Source organism: Barbatula barbatula, assembly GCF_947034865.1.
Source record: "Barbatula barbatula genome assembly, chromosome: 21".
Lineage (NCBI taxonomy): Eukaryota > Metazoa > Chordata > Actinopteri > Cypriniformes > Nemacheilidae > Barbatula > Barbatula barbatula.
Window position 1 is genome coordinate 19,408,443 of NC_136784.1, and position 25,145 is coordinate 19,433,587.

Below are 25,145 nucleotides of genomic sequence, written 5' to 3' on the forward strand. Positions count from 1 at the left end.
AATGTCCGCTGACACATATACAACCACATGCACACATTGCATTGATATTTGGGATAAGCCTTTGCCAATGTAGAGAATACATAATAGGGCCGGGTATCGATACAGATGTCCTGTTTCAATTTGTGGAGTGGGTGCGGGAGGAAAATGGACTATGTTTGCAGAGGACATCTCCAGCCCCAATCCAGAGCCCAGCCAGCCGTGAGCATGCCGCGATCAACAAGCCATCGCGTACATGAGCGACCAAGCAGATCCTCACCAGAGCCTCAAGATGCGTCTGACAAGGTGCGTAAGCCGACAATTCCACTGCTGAGAGTGAGCTACTGCTCGCCTCTGATCATTTAGACAGTAAAGAGGAGGAATCTGTCTTCTCGGTTTCCGCTGCCCCCCCCCACCTCCAGCTCTCCTTCGCCCCCGCTGGTACCGTCTGGCCTCCTTTATGTGCCAGCTCCTCATCTCCAGCGGTCCCACCTATCCTCCCACTCCCTCCTCCTCTGTCTCCGCCAGCCAGTCCATCCGCCCTGGGTCCGCTAACCCCTGAAGACAATTGGTTGGTAGAATGACCTCCTGTAGAGTCCACGCCAGCCCACAAAGATTAGGGCTGAAGAATAGGGCTCTGGGGAAGCAGCACAGAAAGCTCAGGGGCCGCCTTCTTGGTCAATTCTTAATCAATATTTACATTACATTACATTTACTCGTTTGGCAGACGCTTTTATCCAAAGCGACTTACAAGTAGTTTTTTACAGTGGCACATTACTGCAGAGCTCAAGGGCACTTCAGTCATGACCTGCTGGCACATAGATTCGAATCTTATTTACAATAAGATGTATAAATACACTGATATTATTAAAGACGAATATAGTTTTCTGCATTGTAAGCATCACAAATGCATTGCACAGATTGTAAATGTCCACTTATATGCCTTTTCCCCAAATATATTCATGTTATATTTATACAGAGTAACACAAAAATCCACCAAAATCTTGGAGTACTGTTGCTATTCAAATACATCATAATATATCCTTAACCTTTGTAGAGTGGTCAATACTCTTTTATTAAGTAAATAGAATAGTAACTCATTTGTATTATTAAGTTCATCTAATGATTATTAATTCATGTTTTTTTTAGCTGAAAGTCTGTTCATATAATAGTAAAATGTTATATTGTGCCAGTGGCGAGCAGGGCGGGACGGGAGCCGTGAGGGAAAGGCGTGAGAGGACCAGGCCTGGAGTGTTTTGTGTTTGTATGGCCAGCAGTCAACCGTGAGGGAGCTGCCGGCATTTTAAGTTTGTTTGTTCATTTTATTAAAAGCTTGTTTAACATTTGCCGGTTCCTGCCTCGTTCCCTCCTTTTATTCATACTTATATCACAGAAACAGTTGATGTCAGTTCATGAAACGGGAATAAACTGATAATCTTTGCATCATTGCAGGCATTAGACTTTGTACAATACAGCCATAATCTGTCTAACAACGTTTCAGTAGTTAACCTTAAACCCAGAGTCCTACCCCCAAAATTTCACATCATAGGCAGGGGTGAGGAAGTGATAAAAAGATGTCATCCATCATGTACACCCCATCATGTACACCCCTCCCAGGAGAGGGGTGTCGGACTGGATTGAAGGGGCACAGAGGTATTGTCGGCTCTTTTTGGGGGTTGAAGCATGGGGACTCAACAGTCTGTGGAATAAACTCTCCGGCAAGAAGCCTGAGTTGCGAACAGTTTCAGACCATTATGTTGTTAAAAAAAAGGAAGGAAGGAGGCGGGAACCGACGAATGTTAAACAAGCTTTTAATAAAATAATAATAATCATAGCAGTTTAATTGTAGATTATTAATAATAAAATAATCCATAAACAATTTTTTATTTTTCACAAAAAAAACAAGCTGATATCACAAAAAATTTGGTTTCTGGGATAATTTGTATTGTTATAACAACAAGGCTTACTGATTACGAATTACTAATGAATACATTTCATCATTCTTATATATAAGGACATTCTTGGACCTTTCCAATGATATAGATTTAATTTTTTTTAATTTACAATAAAACGACAGGTTAATCTTTTTAACAGATCTTAGTTTAAATTCAAATTGAAAATCTATCAGCCCACTACCTAACGGAAGGCACTACACTCTTCTGAACAACATTTTAAATATAATAAACTTAATCTCAACGATTCCTCTCTACCAGAGTGTTGAAAATCACAAAAAATACTCACCAAATGCAGCCTTATGCAAAGCATGATGGGAAATATTTATCCTCTGCACAGTTTAAACAATAATATTTTAACACAACACACATCATTCATGTACAAATCGTTCAACATGAATGGATTAAGTAACATTGTGTGTTTCACATGATTTAAACTTATTAGCAAGAAGCTAAATACATTTTTTCAGTGTACTCAGGACCCTGTCAAACACTGTCCAATGTTGTGGTCACATTTGCATGCTAAAATACAATTTCAAAGCTTAACAGCATTCATAAACCTATAAAGTATAACACGGTGTAACACAGCTCACTTGATAATAACTGAAATGTTGTGACCTAAATGAAATAAACTCTCTTACTGTATATAGTGGTTTGACTGAATACATTTTTTTATGCGGCAAAATTCAGTGACCACACCGAGTTGACTCAACTATGCTCTTCATAGAAAGTGTGAAAAATCTTTAAAGATATTTTCCTGTGTCACTGTAGTTTTGTATTTTGCCTGTTGTACCTCAAACTAGATCACAGGGTTTCAGATTTTGAAATGATACATCAAGTTGTTTTATTTCAATTGAGTCTCAAGGGAAATCTTGACATTGTCACAAACTGTTCGTGTTAATGGACATGAATTTCCCCCTTTTTTCGACTTTCAGTCTAACATATTTTAATACGCGTTCTCTTTCATATGTGTAAATGTGTGTGATTTTAGGGTTTGGGGTGAGATCAGATGTTGACTAGCCACCACCTAAAATATTTAAGAATTCTTTTGATATCAGGTTGTAAATGTATAAATGAACATACACACGCGGTCTGTGTATTAAAAGTCTTGCTGAGTGACACGAAAAAGGGGAAAATGCGTGTCCATGAACACGAATCGATAGATGACCTGCCTATGCCACAAACTGCCTTGAGACAGAGTTGAATTTCGATGCACTTATTTACAACGCATGTAGTAAGATTGTTTTTCAATTCACTCACTAATGCCAACACTTCATTTTTACTTTACAGTTGAAGATAGCTACCTGAAGCTCTTCTATGGTACCTGCTCTTAATGGCTTCAAACACTGACATTACATTCAGACATGTAGGTTTAATTCAGTAAAAACAGCTCAAACAAAAAGTGCAATAGATCCAAAACGGGATGTTTTCGTGAGGCTTTTCTGCCTTCTGAAATGCAGGAGAGAGCAGAGAGCTTTGTATCCTTCCTTTCTGTGGGAAACATTGAAACTATGATTAATATCACATTGAAATGTCACTATGGGATCATACTGATCCATCACTGAAATACCAAAACACTCATGCCAATATCAACACTTAATGTTTGTGAAATCTTACCATTAACAAGCTGCACTCGGCACATACTGAGGAAACAAGCAAAATAATGTTCAGCAATCACAAACATCAAAGGAATTTACACATAACATACTGAAATAAAACAGCAAGTTTCTAGAAGTCAAATAAAATAGAAGCCGTTAATGTAAATGTTAACATCTTTACGTTTTTGTCGCTGGTGAAGGTTTACAGAATATCTAGGTAAAGCTCTTCTGGGATACTCGCTCTATATTTTGGAGCCAGTATACAAACACTTTCTCCAGCAGCAGGTCGTTTTCATGGTACTTTGATTGACATGTTATTTTTAATACATGCCATTGTAATCAAAATGCAAAATCAGTCAAATGCAACCAATCGAAATCATTTCTGGAGGCATCAGAAGAAAACCCAAAAAAGTCCCATTACCTTTGCTGTGGAGAGGTAGATCTCATTTCCCTGTAGACCTAGAGAATATAAAAAATGTTTCGTTGTTGTGGTTTAGTCTTAAAGCTAAAGTAGGCATGGCACATTCGTTTCCAAACTAGTTGTTTTTTAACACATGATGATCCACATTATATTTTTGAGTAAACTATTGCTTTAACAACAGTATGCCTTCATTAAAAAAAATTAATTGCAAAACCTACGTTTGAAACATTTTGCATTGGATGACTTATGCCACTTTAATACAAAATTTGGGGTTCAAGCGCAAAGTTCTCAAGCCCAATTGTACTTGCCTAGTTTTCTTTCTCTGCCGTAACTTTGATCATGCAAAACAAACGTCTCATTTTGGGGACACACTTACATGTTATCACCCTGATCGGCCAACAGGGGATGCTACAATAATCTCTAAATCATTGCCACATGAATTTAAAAAAAATCTAATATCTATATCCACAACAAAATGTGTGTGCATGTATGCCTAGTGTTTTAAGTATGGTTTTTGAACCATGTCATTTCTGCATTCATGTAGTATACCCTCTGTTTTACATTTATAAAGCACCTGAATATCACCTGATGGCTGCTTGCTATATTTATTTACATTTTGACACTACAATGCATTATGGTCTATATTTGTTTTTTTACATGACCGCATTAAATTCTGGTCTACCACCCACCCCTAACTGAAATAATAAAGTATAGTATTTGTTTCATAATATCATTTCTCTTCATGCCACTTTAGTCTTAAGCTGTGTCTAAACTTCATCTTCTAAAGGAAATTGAAAAGGAATATCTGTTGCATTACTGACCTGTTTTTTTTCTCTTATACAGAAAAATGCCCACAGTCGCAAAACCTGCCAGCACAACACCAATCACAACACCAATCGCAACACCCATAAGCAGAGCAGCACCTTCATTGCAGTCTTGACATTTTCCATCTGCAAAAAATCCAAAACAAAGTTTTCTGTGAAGCATGCAACTGCTGAAATGTTTTACACTTTCATTACACATTCAATTACACGTTCAATTGATTGTAAAGTTTGAATCAAGAGAAATTCTACACATATTCTTTAATGAAAAAATGTATTTCTATCATCTTACCCCATATTTCGATTAATGGACTTTTTAGGGTACTGTGCGTAACAAAGCAATCATAATCTGCTTTTTCATTCTCCATGATGTCCACACTCCTCCGCAGCTGGTACGTTCCATCATGGTTTGGTCTGACTCCTGAGGATTTCATTTCATTTTCAGGCAGGGATGTGCGATACTTCCTTATGATGAGTGTCACATCTTTGGGGTAGAAGCCAGTGGCCAGACAGGTGAGTTCCAGCTTGTTTTTGTTACTGGTACACCTTCTTGCAAACACATAAACCTCTGGTGGAGCTGAGAACACAAGAATCAGTTTATGAATCAGTTCCAGGTCTATGAAAGCTGAAATCATGTTTCTTTAAATACATTTACTTACAGCTTTTTCTCAGTTCCTCTTGTCCATATTCTCTGAATTTGTTGAGCCAGTCCACACACTCTTTCTCCAGGTAGCCCTTGGTGTACTGGTTCAGGATGGGCACATTATCCCATTTCACTTTGGTTTGGACAGCGGCAACAACTGGAGCAACCCACTGTGAAACTTTATCGTCAAAAGAAAGAAAGTCGTCGCCATCATAGCTGTACTGATCGATGCCTTTGGAAAATGTCACTTTATTTTCTGCTTCGTTGATTTCACAGCCGTGTCTCCACTGAAGAACATGAACATCTAAAACAAGACGAAACATAGAGACAAATCATAGAAATAATAGAAATAATACACATGATCAAATGTAACTGACATTAAACGTTCTCACCTGAATCATTCTGCTGCATTCGCTCCATCAGAATGTTGACATTCACATTAAACCACTGCTCTTTGCTCTTTCTGGATTGGGTGCCTTTTTCCCAGTAATCCGCTGGCATTCTGTCTCTCATCCACGGCTGTTTAGGAATCTTCTTCTGATCCTTGTCATTGTAGTAATCAATCTGTCTGTCATTCAGTAAACCCATAGCAATGAACTGATAGATGCCCGGCTGAGTCGCAGGTTTGGACATAGCTGTGTATATGTAGTACAGGGAATGTGTTTCTGTAATAATAAGAAAAACAAATGCCAAGAGAAATAAATAAAATGATATGTAATACAGATTAGTCTGGGTGACACTAAATTTAATAACAGAACCCGTTCAAACGGCTAAAAAAGTTTAAGTTACCTTTGAAGTTTAGCCGGACATTATTCTTGTCTCCATGTCCTCTCAGCATTTTTAACTTTTTTGACAATGTCTGTTCATCTAGATTACTATAACAACTGTTCCTTTCTTCAAAACTTTACTTATGTTTAAATAGTTTTTTTTTAAATCGCGTTTTTTTTGGATTTCAAAATAAAACTTATAGCGAACGCGGTTTCTCTATCAGTCTGTCAATAGTGAATTGATAAAAATGCTAATACATTTTAAAATTGAATATGATGATATTATGCATAAAACGATATATTTTATATATATATATATATATATATATATATATATATGGTATTGAAAGAGAACCTCAATTGCTTGAGAATTAAAGGCTGTAAATTGTTTATTGTGGATTTTTAGAAGTAGGACTACAGCCCTCTAAAATTGCCTACATTTTATTATTTATACACTACTATTATTTCTATAAGTTTGGATAAATATTAAAAGAAAACTATTCAATTGCACATACTCATTCCACTTTATAATGAGAGTAAACCACCTCAGTGTGTCATACAAACAATATCAGGACTGTTTATTGTGGCGTTTTTAAAGTACAGGGGTCCCAAGTTCGATGAGGCCAGTAACTGTGCCACGTGTTCATTTTATTATAATTGAGTTCAGTTTATTTATTTATAAGTATATTATATTAAGTGGGTCAGCTGTGGCCTGGTGGTTAGAGGCTTGTGATCAGAAGGTTGGAATCTCAGTGCCAGCAGGTCATGACTGAAGGGCCCTTGAGCAAGACACCTTACCCCTGATTGCTCTGCAGTAATGTGCCACTGTAAAGAACTACTTGTAAGTTGCTTTGGATAAAAGCGTCTGCCAAATGAATAAATGTAAGTACTGTACAATACACTACTCAATAAAATATGAGAGAAATCCACATAACATAAAAATTGTCATAATTTGTGCCGTTATTTAATGACCCGGGGTTGTCTGTCCTGTGCTGGTTCATTTTGATTCGTGCGGGTTAGTTCATTTGTCCTGTTTAGTGAGTCTAGTTTAGTTATTTGTATTTAATTCTAGTGTTGTCTAAGTATTAGTCCTGTCTAGTTAGTCAGTGTTCCTGTTTTCCCATCATGCGTCATGTTTACCCCCTCGTGGGTCTTTTGTTTTAAAATCTTGTGTTAACCTCTTACCCGCTGTCTGCACCTGGGTCCTCTGTCCTTGTCTAACCCCGGGTTGTGACTGTAGGCTATTCTATTTCTTGGGTGCTGCCACTGCAAAGGCCTGATTCTCCCTTCGCTTATACTTAGTCCTTGAAACGCATAGTATTCGTAAATCGGAGGATCTTGGAGACCTCGTGGCTAATATACCTGGAGGAGGTCAGCTAAATAGGAAGGGGCAAGTCCATTTCTAGACATGGTTTATGTATAGACAAACCAAAAGTTTCAATTCTACCAAAAGTCAATTCTATCTTTGACTGGCAACTAGCCCAAGAAAGTCAAAAAAGGGAGATATGATTAGTCCTCACCTGTTTCTGTTTCCCTTGATTACATTTCCGCTGGTATTTAACCCTGTTTCTTCCTTTGTTCATTGACTAATCCAACTTGTTATGTTTACCTGTCGTTTACTGTAACTGTAACCGCATTAAATATAGTTAGTGTTTTGGAAGTACATCGTCTGCGGTCTTTGTGCTCCATGACAGTTTTCTTTGCTGGCTGTTACCGTATAGGCATTTATTTCCACGAATAAATGTACTGTGTCATTTTTACAGATGTAAAGCATCCAGTCCCAAAACTTCCAGTAGTCAAAACACAAAAAAATGAGGGGTAAAACCACGGGAAGCAGAATATATGTGAAAATAAATGAGTTTCTTAAGCACCATTAACAGCGTCAGGGATTTGTACAGAGCACAGTTAACACACAACAAATACGCTACATGCAATGGTTTTGTAGTAAAAAAAGCGAACAAAAATCTTATGGGCACATAAAGAAATGTGCACAAGATACACTGAAGATCAGGCAATGACAATACTTTTCTGAAGGTTATAGAACATTATTTTGTTAAAATGAACAGAGTGAAATCAAATGACATTTCTGTGTCTAGACATTAATGAACAGGCTATATTAACGGCTATCTTATGAAACTTGAGAACATGATAATGGAGAACATGATAAATGCCTCATTTGGCATTGTTGTGACTGAAAAAGAAACATTTTGAGCTTAATCAATCTACTGGTTTGTTCTGTGGCAACAAGAACTTTTTTATACAAGAGACTGACCAACAAAAATATTATAATAGAGAAGTCACTTGGGACAATAAACAGTCCTGATATTGTTTGTATGAAGTGGTTTACTCTCATTATGAAGTGGAAGGAGTCTGTGCAATCGGATCGTTTTTATAGATAGATTTTGTTATTTATCTGTAGTTATAGAAATAATAATAGGCTTTCACTTTAAAAAATCCACAATAAACAATCCTGATATTGTTTGTATGAAGTGGTTTACTCTCATTATGAAGTGGAAGGAGTCTGTGCAATCGGATCGTTTTTATAGATAGATTTTGTTATTTATCTGTAGTTATAGAAATAATAATAGGCTTTCACTTTAAAAAATCCACAATAAACAATCCTGATATTGTTTGTATGAAGTGGTTTACTCTCATTATGAAGTGGAAGGAGTCTGTGCAATCGGATCGTTTTTATAGATAGATTTTGTTATTTATCTGTAGTTATAGAAATAATAATAGGCTTTCACTTTAAAAAATCCACAATAAACAATCCTGATATTGTTTGTGTGACACACTGAAGTGGGAGAAGAGTGTTTTAAATAATATAAAAAAATATAAATTAAAAAAGCCTAGCAAGCACATAGCAACATAACTGTCAATCTTTCTCGTTTGGCGTGGGTTAAAGCCTTCAATTGTAGTGCGATTGGGGTTCTTTTTTCAATACTATATACCGTTTTATGAGTAAAATGATATATAAATATATTTAATCTTATGTATAAGTGAGGTCTAGTTTGACTGTCGTTTTAGAACTGGTCAGCTCGGAGCTCAGGACACATATTAATCTAGATTTCCTTCGTACATTTCATATAACAACAATACATGTCATAATATCGTATAATTCGACGTTTATGTTATACATTTATACAATTCAAGTCCAGACACGTTTTAGATGAAGCGTAGGCCTACTGTACTTTTACTTTCGTTTTCTCACCAAAGCAACGTTTAAACGCAATTTACCCGCTTGAACCGACGGCAGAGTCCCGACGTGAAGAAACACGACGAGAAGAAGAAAACGCCTCGGGATGACAACTGGGTCCATGGTTTTAAACCGAGACTTTACTGATGTTTATATCGCGCCGTCGTCGAAAACAAGTAACTGGCAAGAGGAAATGGCGGAGGGATTTTGAGCCAGTAGAAAGACTGGAGACCTTGTCATCATCACCCATATCCAGGCAGAGTTGGTCAATGTTTCAAAATGAAGCCCCAGCAAAACAGTGCTTAGACTATTCATCATACCATTAATATAACTTGCGTCAACAGAAGGCTGAATATCACTTGAGCTATTCCTCTGTAACTGCTGAGGTTGGTCTCTCTTTATGGGCAGCCAACACTTACTATGCCAACGTAGCCAAAAGAGTGACGTTAAACTCTTTTATTTCAAACCTTTGCAGTATTAGCAATATACAGTTATGCGCCCAGCTGAAAGAAAAACAATACATCATCTAAAGGATCAATTTCGAATACAATTGTGAAAAATCAGCTATTGACAGCACTAATAAAAACAGCACGCCATACACAAGATGCTGAAAGGTTCCAGAAAACATCCAATTAATATTAATCATCATGTTAGGCCATAGTTTACATTACAACCAAAACGTTTGAAAGTTTGCAGTTTTTAAAATACATTTCAAATGAACCTTAAAGCACAGATGTTCGCTCTAAATATGGTGGCACACAAAAAAGGTTTGGGTTTCTATGCAAGAGTATTCTTACAAATAAAATACAAATAAAGCTCCGACAGAACAGATAGGATTCAGCTAATAGAAACATTATTACATTAAAACTATACCTGTGGGTTAACTATTAGTCAAACGTTTATATTTATTGAACTGCATTTAAAAAAATAATCATTTTCAGAAGTATCGACAAACACCAAACTGTCTATTCTGAATCGTCCATAATGCTATTTCTTTGTTTCACATGTTGATCTGTTGGATTGATTTGCATGTGTATGGCTTCTGCTCGATCTTCTATGAGCAGTCTGTTAGCTCTGGAGTCTCACTCTGAAAAAAAAACACAAGTCATTCTTGTATTTGAATTATTATTAGAGTTTGTTATTATTGTCCCCCATTAATTATGATATAGGTACAAACGATATGTAAACAAAAACGTCGGTCGGACAATTTATTATGCTGTACAGCTTTTGACTACTGCAGCTTCACTTTCCTACTCTGAATGGACCTAGCAATCTATTCATGTCCTTGCAGCCTCAATCTTGATTCCTGGAACTCCCGCAAACCTTTTTTAAACATTTGCAAATACTCGCATGCGTCACCTGTAAACATGCAAAGGTTCTCATCCCTACCAGGATTCATTTAAAGAAACCCTTGCTAAATAACAAGGCTAGAGGTGCCGCCGTCATTAAACCCAAACAGACGGTAAAATCAGCTTCTAAATCCAGAGTCCAATATTATATTTTCACTGCACGGTTATCGTGGCCAAAACAGTTCACAATAACAATATTGTGATATCGCTTTTAATAATCATCCTCATAATCAAAACAATTTATCGTATTTTCATTTATTTAATCACACTTACAACACCAGTGTAGGAAGTTTGTAGCATTAGTTGCTTCTAAAGCCAAACTATATATATAGATTATCAATAATTTACGATACCAAAATTGAACTGATATTGTTAATACCACTTTATTGTTACACCCCAATCTAGACTGAAATGACACTCTGCATACTGTATCTCGCGTTCTTTGTAGTGCTCCTCTGCTCTTAATGGGTGATCATAAAGAACTGTGGATCATGGGCTCATAACAAGTAAATCGTAATTGTACTAAAAGTAAAAGCATGTCTGCCTGATATTCATCCTGTGCATCGTTTCATGGTATGTGATAAGTTATTGGAAGCCATTTAAAGCATACTTACCAGGTTTATTCATATTCTCAAGAGAGCTGTTCCGACTGTTATCTGATTCGCTCGAGTTCCCTTTTCCTGTTGATGAAAAAGAGCCATGTCAAGTGGTGCCCTGATTCTTCTCTCTTTCATAAAGAGATACAGTGACTCTTGCCCATCAACATGTTCAATCAATAAAGACATTGTCAATGCCCAAAATGTTCATTAGCATTTCTGTGAAGAGAGGAAATAGATGGCATATTCACCAGAGTCATTTTCCCCTTTGGCTCTTTCACCTAAAGTAGGAATGAAGAACATAAATAGCATTATTGGTCACATGTCTCTCTTCATTTACCACAGTGTTAAATGATGAAGAACTCTTTCACACAAACAGTATTTTGCTTCTAATTCTCCTTTCAGGCTGCACTTAAGTCCAGCCTCTCTGTTCAAGAAGCAGAAACGGAACATATGTGCCTGATGTGGTCTGTTATACACTGTATATCAGGTCAGTTAAGTGTATATATATATATACACACACACACACACACACAATGCGCGTTTTCTGGTGGTTTATAATGATTGTAAACATAACTGCGTTATTAACGTATCGTCTTGAAATGATATAGGGCTATCAAATGTGTGTTAATCAATTATTTGGTCATAATTGGCATAAGGGGCAATATTATTATTGTCAAATTGGAAAGTGTGTAGGTTTAAAGGGGCGGAGGGCAGTGAAAGCGCTTGTGTAACTTAGTTTGAAAACATCGCGGCTAGATTCAGACCGCTTACTAAACCACTCGCGTGGAAATGAGGCTTCAGACGTCATCAATGACGACGTTGATCTAAAGCGATACAAGCCTCGATATGTGCTTCACTTAAAGCTTCCAGGATTTCTTGACACAACCTCCAACGCCTGGGTACACAACGTAACATCACTAACAATAACCAGCAAGACTGTGTCAAACACCGGCGTGTGTGTATATATACACAAGACAATCAGAGGTAACAATGCACACCTGGAAACAATCAGGGCAGGGAAACACTAAAGACTACAGAGACCATAAAACCATGACTACAAAAACCACTTCAAAATAAAAGACATGACAAAAACACACATAACCCTTACAACAGTAGGCCTATCTACAACTGACTATTGGTGAACGAGCCACCTTTAAATCTAAGTGAATCAACTTAGCACATCTAAAGCGCGCTTACCAGATTTATCCGACAGCAATGCTGCATTCTCTTCAGGTTTAGCTCCATTGTTGAGTGGCGTTTGATTAGGCAGTGTGATTACTGTTTCGTTGTTTCCTGAGAAGACAAAAATAAAAGTCCTGTATAAGTGCAGAAACAGCACTGTACATATATCGGTTTCGTATTAAGTTTTATGAGTAAACTATTCATTTCAGTCATTTTTACACTACTGCTCCTAGATGATATTGTCCATTCAGAAAACTGATTTAACTATGAATGCAGACAGTATGAAATGGCGAGTTATGGAAACCCCTCAATTTTATTGTGTTTGTGTGGCCGCTAGTTGACCGAGAGGGAGCTTTTCTGCATTTTAATTTCGTTTTGTTGTTTATGTGTTATATTAAAAGTCTGTTTCACATTCGCCGGTTCCCACATCCTTCCTTCCTTTTATCGAACTGGGATACAATGTACTACTGATATTTGATGAACATCCAACTAGAACATGTCTAAAACATGCTTACCAGATCCGACAGTCAACAAAGCTGATGCAGTCGAAAGATCTTGAGCTTTGTCGTCCTTTGCGCTGTTTGCTGTGAAGACAAAACAATATGTCATGTATGAGTGTAGACAGTAGCATAAGATCCCTGTGTCAGACCACACAATGCAAACACATCTACAGTGCTGACATATATAGTACATTGGGGCAGGTTCTCCTGTTTAAATTGCACTATTGTAAACACATTATTTATAATATAGATTACAACATGATATGTATCAAGTTCTGTGAACCACGAACCCTAAATTAAACAACAGAGAGAAGAATATTGTTTCACTTCACTCTTAAGTTACTTTCCATTCTGCCAGTAAAAACAAATTTGTCTTTTAAAGCGAATAATAAAAGGAAATCTGTGATGTAATACTGACCTGATCTTCTCCTATAAAGATAAAAGACTATGCCTGCCGCAACAAGAATTAATGTGAGCAGAACTCCGATCCCCACACCAATAGCCATAGCACCCCCTTCATTGCAGTCTTTACATTTTCCATCTGCAAAAAAAGGCAGAAATAAATCTGTCTGTGTAGAATGCAACAAATGGACTTTCGTTTCATAAAGTTTAAACCGTGTATCATCCTACGAATACATATTGTTAAATTGATATATCATATCTTTCTATCATCTTACCCCATATTTTGATTTCTGGACTTTTTAGGGTACTGTGATGAACAAAGCAATCATAATCTGCTTTTTCATTCTCCATGATGTCCACACTCCTCCGCAGCTGGTACGTTCCATCATGGTTTGGTCTGACTCCTGAGGATTTCATTTCATTTTCAGGCAGGGATGTGCGATACTTCCTTATGATGAGTGTCACATCTTTGGGGTAGAAGCCAGTGGCCAGACAGGTGAGTTCCAGCTTGTTTTTGTTACTGGTACACCTTCTTGCAAACACATAAACCTCTGGTGGAGCTGAGAACACAAGAATCAGTTTATGAATCAGTTCCAGCTCTATGAAAGCTGAAATCATGTTTCTTCAAATACATTTACTTACAGATTTTTCTCAGTTCCTCTTGTCCATATTCTCTGAATTTGTTGAGCCAGTCCACACACTCTTTCTCCAGGTAGCCCTTGGTGTACTGGTTCAGGATGGGCACATTATCCCATTTCATTTTGGTTTGGACAGCGGCAACAACTGGAGCAACCCACTGTGAAACTTTATCGTCAAAAGAAAGAAAGTCGTCGCCATCATAGCTGTACTGATCGATGCCTTTGGAAAATGTCACTTTATTTCCTGCTTCGTTGATTTCACAGCCGTGTCTCCACTGAAGAACATGAACATCTAAAACAAGACGAAACATAGAGACAAATCAAAATATTGCTGAGCTAATAAAAATAGAAATAGAAATAATACACATGATCAAATGTAACTGACATTAAACGTTCTCACCTGAATCATTCTGCTGCATTCGCTCCATCAGAATGTTGACATTCACATTAAACCACTGCTCTTTGCTCTTTCTGGATTGGGTGCCTTTTTCCCAGTAATCCGCTGGCATTCTGTCTTTCATCCACAGCTGTTTAGGAATCTTCTTCTGATCCTTGTCATTGTAGTAATCAATCTGTCTGTCATTCAGTAAACCCATAGCAGTGAACTGATAGATGCCCGGCTGAGTCGCAGGTTTGGACATAGCTGTGTATATGTAGTACAGGGAATGTGTTTCTGTGGGAATATGTACAGAAATCATTTATGACAATGTTAATAATAGCAAAATCATCTGGTCTGAATAAAATAAAGCGATACATAAAAGGTTGCAGTTATTACAGATTATATACAGTGGTATGTTCGGGCACCCCTCTGAGATTTCATGATAATTGTGTCTACCTTTATAAGAGAAGGTCACAGCAACAAGATTTGTTTTCCTACAGAGATGTAGACATTTGAGTGCTTTCCAGACCGAAATTCGTAGTTTTATTATAATAAAATATAATGTAAAAAATGGGATGTGCAAAAGTTTGGGCACCCTTTTAATCGCATTCATCTCAAGACCTTTAGGGATGTATGGCTGACAGGTTACAGAAGACACAAGAACAGTCCCCGTGAAGGAAAGATTGAGCCCGAAACAAATACAGGAAGGCACAGGTGAAAGATGGTTAGAATGGTCACAGACAAGCCACAGACCACCAAATAAATAAACATCTGGCTGCTGATGGTGTAATAATGTTCCTTTAAGAAATCTGTACTGTCAGAATAGCAAAACTGAAATAGTAAACGATAAAAAAAACTTTTTCTCAAAACCGAAAGTATTTCTTTACCAGTTCCCGAGCGCCATTTTACAGACAAACCTAAGGAGTTCGACGGTTCCTAAACATGAACATCACCAAAGCGTCGTGCGAGCGTTAAAACACGTTTTACTATTATAATGACACGTTTTCTGGGTCACATTCGACGAACTATTAAACGATGAGGCTTTTTTTCTTTCACTTTCTGTCAGAGTTTGTGAGGATAATATGAGACTTACCGCCCTGGATCTGTACAACAGCACCGAGCACAACAAGCGAACACAAAACGACATTTAAATCCATTTTTTCCTCCAGTGAGCGAGCTGATCGCGTCCGAACACACCGCTGAACTGCACCTGTGTGACGGATCAACACTCCGCAGTGTCAATCTCAACCTTCATATAATAAACCAATAGGAGGAGTTGCGTCAACAGTTAACAGGAGAACTGCGCAGGCAGACGTTACAACTGCGTGTTTGGGTTTCACTTTACAGTCTCTCGCGAGCTTCTTGTTATTGCCATGTTTATATTATAAACGAATGACTGAAATCAAAATGCTCGTTATATCATAAATATACACTTCTCGGCAAACGGAAGACATGACGTGATTGGGAAAAGGTTTTAAAAATGGTTTTTAATACTACAATGATCCTCTTATTTCAACATATGTGTTTCTTATTTTGAACATGAATTTTCACACTGTTGTTACTACATTGTTACACATGATTCATTTACAAATAACACGTATGAAATTATATTTACAAAACACTAAACCAACACGGGCGTCCTGTTCGAGCTTGAGTTTGAGTTTTCTTTGCTCTGTGTTTCTTACAAAATGAGCTGATGAAATATTTCAAAATGTCTATTTTTAGTAAACATTCTGTACATTGTTTTCTGATGATAATGAAGTGAAGACAGACAAGTACTCATTAACCACTTTTAATGAATGTCAAACAGGTGATATCATTACATCTGTAAATAAACGCCGCTTACCTATTTACATTTAGTCATTTAGCAGACGCTTTTATCCAAAGAGTTCAGGGAACAATAAGCGATATGTCAGACAGGAGCAACAACACAAAGTTACTAGTTTCGACAAAAGAGAGAAGAGGCGTATTTGAAGAAAGAAAAGTTCACCATATCATTTTGTCAGCACAATATCATTTTTTTTCTCAAACAGTTTCTTGCATTTCAGTTGAAATTGTGTTGCTTTGTTGTGTAGTTCTCACACAATCTCCTCAAACCTTTGCTAAGCTTAAGGATGTACCATAAACATACTGCAATCATAAAACTTTATTACGCTCTTAAAAATAAAGGTGCTACAAAAGGGTTTTCACAGAGATGCCATTGTTCTTTATTTTGATGTGTATGAATTCACATTAACCCATTACCATCTCCTTAAACAAAACCTTTCCATATTTACAATAAACACCAAAAACCTTCAATCATATATGAACGAACTGTCCATAAAGAGAGGCTTTGTACAGCTAACCTCTGTAGACAAAATTTGTCCCCAGCCAAAGCGCACAACTTTCCCATCATTTTCTGCCAAATCGAAAGCCAAAACCTCCTTTCTGTCTATTAAATGCCTGCAAACCTCCAGCGATGGACGTGAGGGCCTCGTTCCGTTTTTCTCCGCCCTCTTCTTCGACCTCTCCCCCCTCAGGATAAGGCACGGCCTCTATATGGTTGTCTGGGAACATGCCCATGGGTCTCCGTCCCAGCTCCTCTCGCTTCTGGCTTTTCCCCATCTGTCCCCAGGCCAGTTCTGGCCTCATCCTTCCCAAAAGCTCCTCGGGCTCCTGAACCAGATCCCAGGGTTGGAGGTCCGCTGCTGGAGCGCCCAGTGACGCCTGGAGCTGAAGCATCTCCGCTTCCCACGCGGGGTTGTCCGGCATTGGCAGGTAAACCATGGGATGGTGTGGAAGCATCAATCCTTTGGGAGGCTGCACAAGTAACATCAGCAAGACGACGACTGTGGTTTTAAGAGAGGAAAGAGGGAAAACCTGGAATTTCATCTGAAATGTATAGAGAAGGGAAAATAGGAAAATCTCTTTATTTCTTAAACAACTCTTGGAAGTTAATTTGGTCTTTTCTCAGTGCAGACTGCCACTTACCTTGTAGACTTGTCTGAATCTCTCATTCATCCTCTCGGCTTTCTCTATATATACTCTAGCAATATCAGATTTGCCCTTTGTCAATGACTACATAGGTCTTTGTTTAATTGGTTGCAACGTCCTTGTGACGCACAACTGATCTTCACAATGTCATCAAAATTCCTTTACCTGGGATACACAGTCGGCTTAACGGGCACACATCAAGTGGACGATTACTGAAAACAGTCACACATACGATTAAACTCCCACACAGAGCCTCAGGTTTGTCTTGAGTATGCACCTCACCAGGACGTGAGGCAAACATCTGCAAGAATTTGCTAAGGATGTGTTTATTAGGCTGTTTTAGCAGTAACATAGTCTCCTGTTTATACATTTAAGTCATTAAGGCAAAACACTACACATTTTTAACATGAAGATGTGACACATTCACTGTTTATTAATTCAATCACAGAGCCCTCTTTGAAAAAAAGAGATATTGGCAGATGTGAGAAGATAAAAGCCATAAATAAAAGCTAATAATAATTTAGATACATGCCATTTTAAATTTCTGTCAATTATTTTTGTATACGGCCTATCACCTTTTACTGGCTGTTTATTTCAATACTGTGAGGAAGAAATGTAATATGTTTTTTAAGAAAACAGTGTTTTTTCTATATTTACAGTATTTGTGTATTTTAATGTGTTGATTTGTTTTGATTTACTGCTTAGTTTTTATCAAATAAATAAAATAAAATGTTTGCTTGGAAATGAACAATTCCAGAAATCTGAAATATTGGATTTTCCACCTGACCTGGCAACTTTTATTGTCTGTAACGCTTTTGTCTGCAACATTAAAGTAATTACATTTCTCTGCATACGAGTACATTAAACTTGCTGGACAGGTGTCAGGTTTATACACTACAAATGAAACAAATAATCTTGAATAAAATCATAATAAATTAAATAGGAAAACATAAGCAAACACTGCATTTTCAATTGTTGTTTTGATGCCTTTGAATCTGATTGAAATCCTAATGATTTACATGGAACTGAGATAAATCACGTTTTTTATTGTGCATTCCAATTCAAATCAATCAAACTGCAGTTGGTTTGTTTTGATAGGCTTAATAACTACAATAATACAGCTAACTAACATAATAAAAACATGATAAATAAAAATCTAATTTTGGAACCAAACTCTTCATTTATAGAGGTCTTTGTACTTCTCTGGTACATCATACTATGTGACATCACAACCAACTACCAATTTTCAAGTTCTACCACTTTATGATTTTTATATATTACTTTCAGGCACCAGGCTGGATATTAAAGTTTGTCTTAAGCTTGACTGATGTTCTAGAATTCAATCTTTGTTCACATTCCCAAAAACAGAAAAAATAAGCAATGTTTGAGTGATTGAGGCTTTAGGTTGCATCAGAACAAATATTCAAGTTGATGTTTTAGATGTTTGTTTGAAAGGTCTTGATTGGCTCAGGAATCCGTCACCCTGAAGATCCTCTGAAGAACCACTGAAGCACCAAGATATGATGCTATTGGTTCCCTTGTGACTACAAGCCAAGTTTATACGCATTTTTGTTAAGCAGATGATTTTTGAGGTGTTACTATTTTGGTCTGAGCACAGTATTAAACGATTTTAAGAGTCAGGTTGGCTTGGTCTCTTCTCTTTTTTTAAAGAAATGTTACCAGAAAGAAAGACGTAATTTGTACATGTACCAGGTACCTTGCATTGACCTAAACCCAATCAGAGTACGACAGTATCATCTGTCTCTCATAAGCAATGTCATGTAGTTATTACACATATTTAGTGCCCCACCCCTGCAGCTCAATTTTAAAACACATATTCAAGTTTCTCTTTCCGCATTGACGGACAGGAGCTTTAAGGAGCTCAAGAATTTTCTTCTTTACATTGTCATCATGGCAATATGCAGATCTTATACAAAACACCAAGGCATATACATTATAGGTTAAAACACACACAAAGACACCATTTCATATATCATTGTAAATTAACTGCCTTATATTTACTTACAATTTTGCCTTTGGCCAACTGGAAATTAGTTGGTTTGTGATCAATTTCATTGTATTCCATCTGTGATATCGGTTTTCTTTATCACACATATTTATTCCCCATTCCCATGTTATATTAAAGCTCATCAGTAAACAGGCATCTGGTACTGTTACGCTCATAAAGATAATGATAGATAGCATGAATCCCAAACAATTCACTAAAACTAACGAACACTTCTTTGGACATTATTAGAAAAATGCCCTTCAAAATTTAACAAAACATTATTTGTTTTTATCATTGATAGTGGGGTATTGAGTTTTTTAAATCTGCTAAATGCTTAAATTTTTATAGCAGGCTGTCTGTATGAAATGCAAGTCTACTACGGCGGTGGTTTAGCTTTTATTATTGTAATGAAGTAAAAACAATCAAACTAAAAACAAACTGAAATTTCGTCTACAAACAACTGTCAACAATAACATGTACATAATCAGCAGTACTACAAAACAACGGTTTATAAACATCCTCTTCTTTGTAACTTTACAACATTTTTAATATATTACAATAAAACTGTTTAAAATGAGTTAACCTGTCTTGAACATGCCTAAATTCAAGACAAACATCTTGTATTCTTGGTCACATGTAGGCTATTCAATTGTTATAACTTTGAGGTCTGAAAATAACTGAAATATGGAAAGTTTGTGAAATATACAAAAGGTCCTTCCACGTTCTTCAAATCCCAAACGGTAAAAATTAAAGGTTTTCAACCCCTCTGATTCGCCGAGCAAGCTGTATATCACGTGGAAACAATGTCACCCTCTTGGCATGAATCGCACAGAGATTGGCATCGGAAAACAGACGAACCATAAATGCTTCTGCAGCCTAAAGCAAAAAATCCATGCATTTTTACATTATGTTAGCATTTGTTTTTGCACAGCCTTCATTAAAAACATCAAGATGCATAACATTAGTAAGTAAAAGGTTAAAATACATCAATATGAATTGCCATTTGAATACCACAATACTTCGGCAACTCTACTGAATATAGCATTGAATGTATTGGATTGGATCAAGAAACAATGCGCAAACATGTATTGGGTATTAGCTAGCGCTTTGTCCAAAATATTGCCAACAAAATGTCAAACAAGAACCTACCTCCTGTAAAGCCATGAGAGCATACCCCTGCCACATTAAGTGATCTCGACTAAATGTCTGACACACTTCTCGTACCTGTCAAATAAAAAGAACAGATGAACAATATCTGCATCACTCTGACATGCATTTCATTTACATATTACATAAAATGCATCTTGCAGACCTGCAATCCAGCTTTACATCTACTTGGTACACATAAGTATTCAAGGCACTTAATAAGGATAATAACAGACTTTCAAGCATAACGTACTGGACAGTGCTTGTTCCGTTATTTTTCTTAAAGGCCTGTCAGAGAGTCTCCAGTGAATACTCAGAATGAAAAAGTGAACCATACCAGTCTTGAAAATGGGCCCTTGCGCAGCAACAGATCTGTGGATTTCTGATATTTGCGTATCTCCATGAGAGCGCGGGTGCCAGGTCGAAACCTGCGCTTCTTGTGTGGGGATGCCTCTAGATAAGACAGCATAGAGAGGTTGATGACATTGCCATAGCATTTGTATATATTAAAGTTCATGCAAAGTTGATGTAGTACGAAGAGCTGTAAATGTGCATGTTACATGGCCAAAACCATTTCATTGCAGGTGCACCCTTGATATCTGACAGAGAGAGAGATCTCACCGGAGGGTCCGCTGGTGCGGCGGGTTCTGGATGTGGATGGTGGTGCCGGTGGAGGGGCAGGTGGAGATCTACGCCTGGGGGTCGATGGCTTTCGCTTGTGCGTTGATTTATTGTGCCGCATGTCCAGACAATATCAGGTTATATCTGCATTAGACTGCAACACATCCAATACAACTCTCAGTCAAGTATAATGCAACAGATGTCGTTTTCGTGGAAAATTGAACCATGGTTTTATTATAGTACACTTGCATTACCATTGTCTGATACAGATGTTATGGTTAAACTATGGTTACTATAGTAAGGAAGTGGTAGATATTTGGTCTACAAAAAGATGTTTACTATAGCTAAACCGTAGTTCTTTTTCTTAAGTGTTTATACACATCGCATGATTGTAACAACAAGAAACGCGTTTAAATATCTGAACACATGACGCAAATACGTGAATCCCATGCCATCACATTGAGTGACGAAAAACGGAGTGAGCCTTTAAAACACACGCACAAGTTTAAAAGCAAAACCACCAACTCTTCATAGCTCAAACATAATCTTTATGCTCTATATTCCGCACATCTTTGCAAATAAACACATGTTCAGCACATACAGAAGCAGCAAGCAGATTTACCAGCACTGAATCCCGTAGTCCTAAAGCTTCTATCACGCACGAATTCAAACAATGCTGCAGAGCGGCGTCTCACGCACGCTGGCCAATGAGGATCCCGATTGGCGCTTGACGTCACACAAACGTGATCTTTGATTGGCTCCAACATTTTACAGCGTGTGGTACCAAGAGTTCAAGCGTCGAATAAACGGATTTCCATCTTATTCAGAATAACCGCTTTAAACAAATGAATAGAAAAGTAAACTGTAACTGTAAATAAAAAATAAAGGCCTAGTAACTCTTTGTAAATGTGTAACTAAATCAGTAGCTAATTAAGTTAAACGAACCAGAGGGCTTCGCATTTGTAAACAGGAAGTCCTCAGCGCAAGTCGTTGTTAAACAAATGTGTTGTGACGTAGCCTACTTACTTTTTACAGTTGTGTGAGTACGCTGACCCGAGGGGTGCTCCAGAAAGCTGGTTATGTGACGTAAACATTTAAGGGTTTAGTTTGCTGATAACCTCGACGGAGAAGTAACCATAGCAACCAACTCTCTGAAGATAACCTGCTCCGGAGCAGCACGTGTGCGCTTTTGATGAGCGCCAAGTGGGCGTGGAAGCACAGATTGCCTATAAAATATTATAATTTACAATCTCACCCATCGCAATTCAGCATTCACAATTTTATTGTCAACTTCATTATTTGACCTTTTAAAATGAAATATTATCTTTAAATTAAATAATGTACGCTGTTTTGGTTCAACTTTATGTATTTATATTGAATACTGTATATACTTTGAATCAGGTTTGTTAAAACATTTCAGAATATCACTGGATATGCACACCTTACAATTTCCAACAGTTAAAGTATGTTAATAGGGACGTATAGTTATTCATTAAGCAATATTTGATGCATTGGGTAAAATATACTTGTGGCCTCATGGTTAGAGAGCCAGACTTAAAAATCCAAGGTTGCAAGTTTGATTCGCAGGCTGCAGGTTTCCAAGGCTTTATTATAGGTGACACCCAATGGGATCACCTATGGCATACTGTTCACGTATTTAAATCCTTTTTATAACTTTGTATGCATTTACCTAAAAATAGATTAAACTAGACTACTGACGTATTCCTTTAAAATGTCTTTCTGATCCTCAGCCTCCTCTTACAGTTCACTATTGAAAGGCCTTTCTCCAATTTACAGTTAACCTTAAGGCGGTTTCCACCTCTTTTAACATTTGGAAAGCCATGGGTTTTTAGCTAACCATGTCAAACCAAAAAATAAAAAGGGATATATTTGAATACAGCGATATATTACATGACATATTGGACATGTAACTGTGGGCCTGATGTTTCATTATCTACCCCTGTCACAGCAGACCTTCATCATCTAATGCAAATGAATTATCATGGCTAGAGTGAACTGAAGTCTTGAAGTGTTGAGTTTCGTGGGAAGATTAGTACAACTCACAACTCTAGCAGTTTCTACAATTAAAGGAGTCTAAAATCAAAATAAAACTAGTTTTTTAAAGGAACAAATTAGAGATTTAATATACAGCCTACATAATCGGCAATGTTATTAAATATATGTAAAATTCATTCCACAGAGACTGCACTGCTCTCAGTCATCGAAGCCCTGAGACTGGCAAAAGCAGCATCCATGTCATCTGTGCTCATCCTACTGGATCTGTCTGCTGCCTTTGACACTGTCAATCATCACATCCTCCTGGCTTCCCTCAGTGTTATGGGTGTCTCTGGAATGGCGTTGCAATGGTTTGAGTCCTACCTCTCGGGTAGGTCATTCAGAGTATCCTGGAGAGATGAGGTCTCTGCGTCCCAACAGCTCAACACGGGGGTGCCACAGGGCTCAGTGATTGGACCGCTACTCTTCTCCATTTACATGACATCCCTCGGCTCGGTCATTCAGAAGCATGGCTTCTCCTATCACTGCTATGCCGACGACACACAACTCTACTTGTCATTTCAACCGGACGATCCGTCGGTCGCTGCTCGCATCGCGGCATGCCTGAGTGACATCTCGCTTTGGATGAAGGATCATCATCTGCAGCTAAACCTTGAAAAAACGGAACTGCTTGTGATCCCGGCCAACCCAAAGATTCACCACAACCTTACCATTCAACTAGGCTCATCAACGATTACACCGTCCAGCACAGCCAGAAACCTGGGAGTGGTAATCATTGATCGGCTTAACCTCACAAGTCATGTTGCCAGCACCACCCGGTCCTGTAGATTCATCCTCTACAACATTAGGAAAATTAGACCTTTCCTATCGGAGCACTCTACGCAAGTCCTAGTCCAGGCTCTTGTCCTGTCCAAACTGGATTATTGCAATGCGCTTCTGGCTGGACTTCCTGCTTGCACAATCAAACCTCTCCAGATGATCCAGAATGCGGCGGCAAGAGTGGTCTTCAATGAACCGAAGAGAGCGCATGTAACTCCGCTCTTCATCAGGTTACACTGGCTCCCTGTTGCCGCCCGCATAGAGTTCAAAGCTTTGCTCCTGGCCTACAAGACCAACACCGGATCTGCACCATCGTATCTCCACTCGATAATGCAGATTTATGTTCCTGCCAGATCACTGCGGTCTGCAAAGGAACAACGACTAGTGGTACCATCCCAAAAAGGAAAAAAGTCACTCTCCCGTACCTTCTCTGGATCTGTTCCACATTGGTGGAACGATCTACCAGCTGCTACAAGATCAGCAGACTCGGTTGCCATCTTTAAAAAACGCCTAAAAACGCATCTCTTCCGTCAACACGTCGCTGATTGATTTTTCCTAATTCTCTTCCCTTTCCTTCTATAAAAAATAAAAAAATAAAAATAAAAAAAAAACCTTACTAACCTCACTATTCTTAGCTTTTTATACTGTGCTAGGCTTTAATGGACTAGTTTGATGCACTTATGTATTTTGTTGCCTATGTTGTTATAATTGCTTCCAATGTTTCCTCATCTGTAAGTCGCTTTGGATAAAAGCGTCTGCTAAATGACTAAATGTAAATGTAAAATATGCTGATAGAAAACCAAGCCCATGTTAAAATAATGGTTACAAACACCTCAATAAATCTTACAGAGATGAAGCCATTGTAAGCCATGAAGAATATATAGTCAATTCTAAATATATCCGTCACCCTCGCTGTTTCTATGAAAGGCGACAAACATCTGTAAAATGAATCAGGGTTTCCGCTATGTACAGTACATTAGCCCAAGTAGTTGTGGACAGGCCCGCAGCTCCTTAATTATTTTAACATCACTGCTTCAGAATCGGGTCAGCCACTGACCTTTACGTTCTCTGATGCTGCTGCTAGAGCTGCTAAGACTCCTGACCCTCTCCCTGGGTCCTATGAGGAGCTGTTAGCGGTA

The 25,145-nt window shown here is 37.9% G+C and overlaps 3 protein-coding genes across 8 annotated transcripts; all 3 read right to left on the reverse strand.

Moving 5' to 3' along the window:
• Positions 1 to 1,771: 1,771 nt before the first annotated feature.
• LOC306910230 (H-2 class I histocompatibility antigen, Q10 alpha chain-like) lies at positions 1,772 to 9,585 on the reverse strand. 2 transcript variants are annotated; one of them, XM_079484622.1, is made up of 8 exons: positions 9,416 to 9,585; positions 5,804 to 6,076; positions 5,428 to 5,715; positions 5,061 to 5,345; positions 4,769 to 4,897; positions 3,948 to 3,985; positions 3,546 to 3,571; positions 1,772 to 3,419 (listed from the first exon to the last, which is right to left on the reverse strand). In XM_079484622.1, exons 1-7 carry the CDS (start codon positions 9,495 to 9,497, stop codon positions 3,548 to 3,550), a joined length of 1,119 nt encoding a protein of 372 aa, XP_079340748.1. In that variant the 5' UTR covers positions 9,498 to 9,585; the 3' UTR covers positions 1,772 to 3,419; positions 3,546 to 3,547. The 2 variants fall into 2 exon arrangements, with proteins under 2 accessions (XP_079340748.1, XP_079340749.1); XM_079484623.1 differs by lacking the exon at positions 9,416 to 9,585 and adding an exon at positions 6,201 to 6,403.
• Positions 9,586 to 9,812: 227 nt separating this feature from the next.
• LOC306910229 (H-2 class I histocompatibility antigen, Q10 alpha chain-like) lies at positions 9,813 to 15,698 on the reverse strand. Its single transcript, XM_079484621.1, has 10 exons — positions 15,517 to 15,698; positions 14,445 to 14,717; positions 14,049 to 14,336; positions 13,682 to 13,966; positions 13,423 to 13,545; positions 13,020 to 13,088; positions 12,520 to 12,615; positions 11,571 to 11,600; positions 11,338 to 11,403; positions 9,813 to 10,461 (listed from the first exon to the last, which is right to left on the reverse strand). The coding sequence occupies exons 1-10, from the start codon at positions 15,578 to 15,580 to the stop codon at positions 10,457 to 10,459; spliced, it is 1,299 nt and encodes a 432-aa protein (XP_079340747.1). The 5' UTR covers positions 15,581 to 15,698; the 3' UTR covers positions 9,813 to 10,456.
• Positions 15,699 to 19,618: 3,920 nt separating this feature from the next.
• On the reverse strand, positions 19,619 to 22,377 carry cenpa (histone H3-like centromeric protein A). 5 transcript variants are annotated; one of them, XM_079484565.1, is made up of 5 exons: positions 21,794 to 22,181; positions 21,172 to 21,325; positions 20,888 to 21,003; positions 20,554 to 20,628; positions 19,619 to 20,280 (listed from the first exon to the last, which is right to left on the reverse strand). In XM_079484565.1, exons 2-5 carry the CDS (start codon positions 21,290 to 21,292, stop codon positions 20,152 to 20,154), a joined length of 441 nt encoding a protein of 146 aa, XP_079340691.1. In that variant the 5' UTR covers positions 21,293 to 21,325; positions 21,794 to 22,181; the 3' UTR covers positions 19,619 to 20,151. The 5 variants fall into 5 exon arrangements, with proteins under 5 accessions (XP_079340691.1, XP_079340692.1, XP_079340694.1 ...); XM_079484566.1 differs by lacking the exon at positions 21,794 to 22,181 and adding an exon at positions 22,198 to 22,377 and having other exon boundaries at positions 19,784 to 20,280; XM_079484568.1 differs by having other exon boundaries at positions 19,787 to 20,280; positions 21,773 to 21,809.
• Positions 22,378 to 25,145: the final 2,768 nt, after the last annotated feature.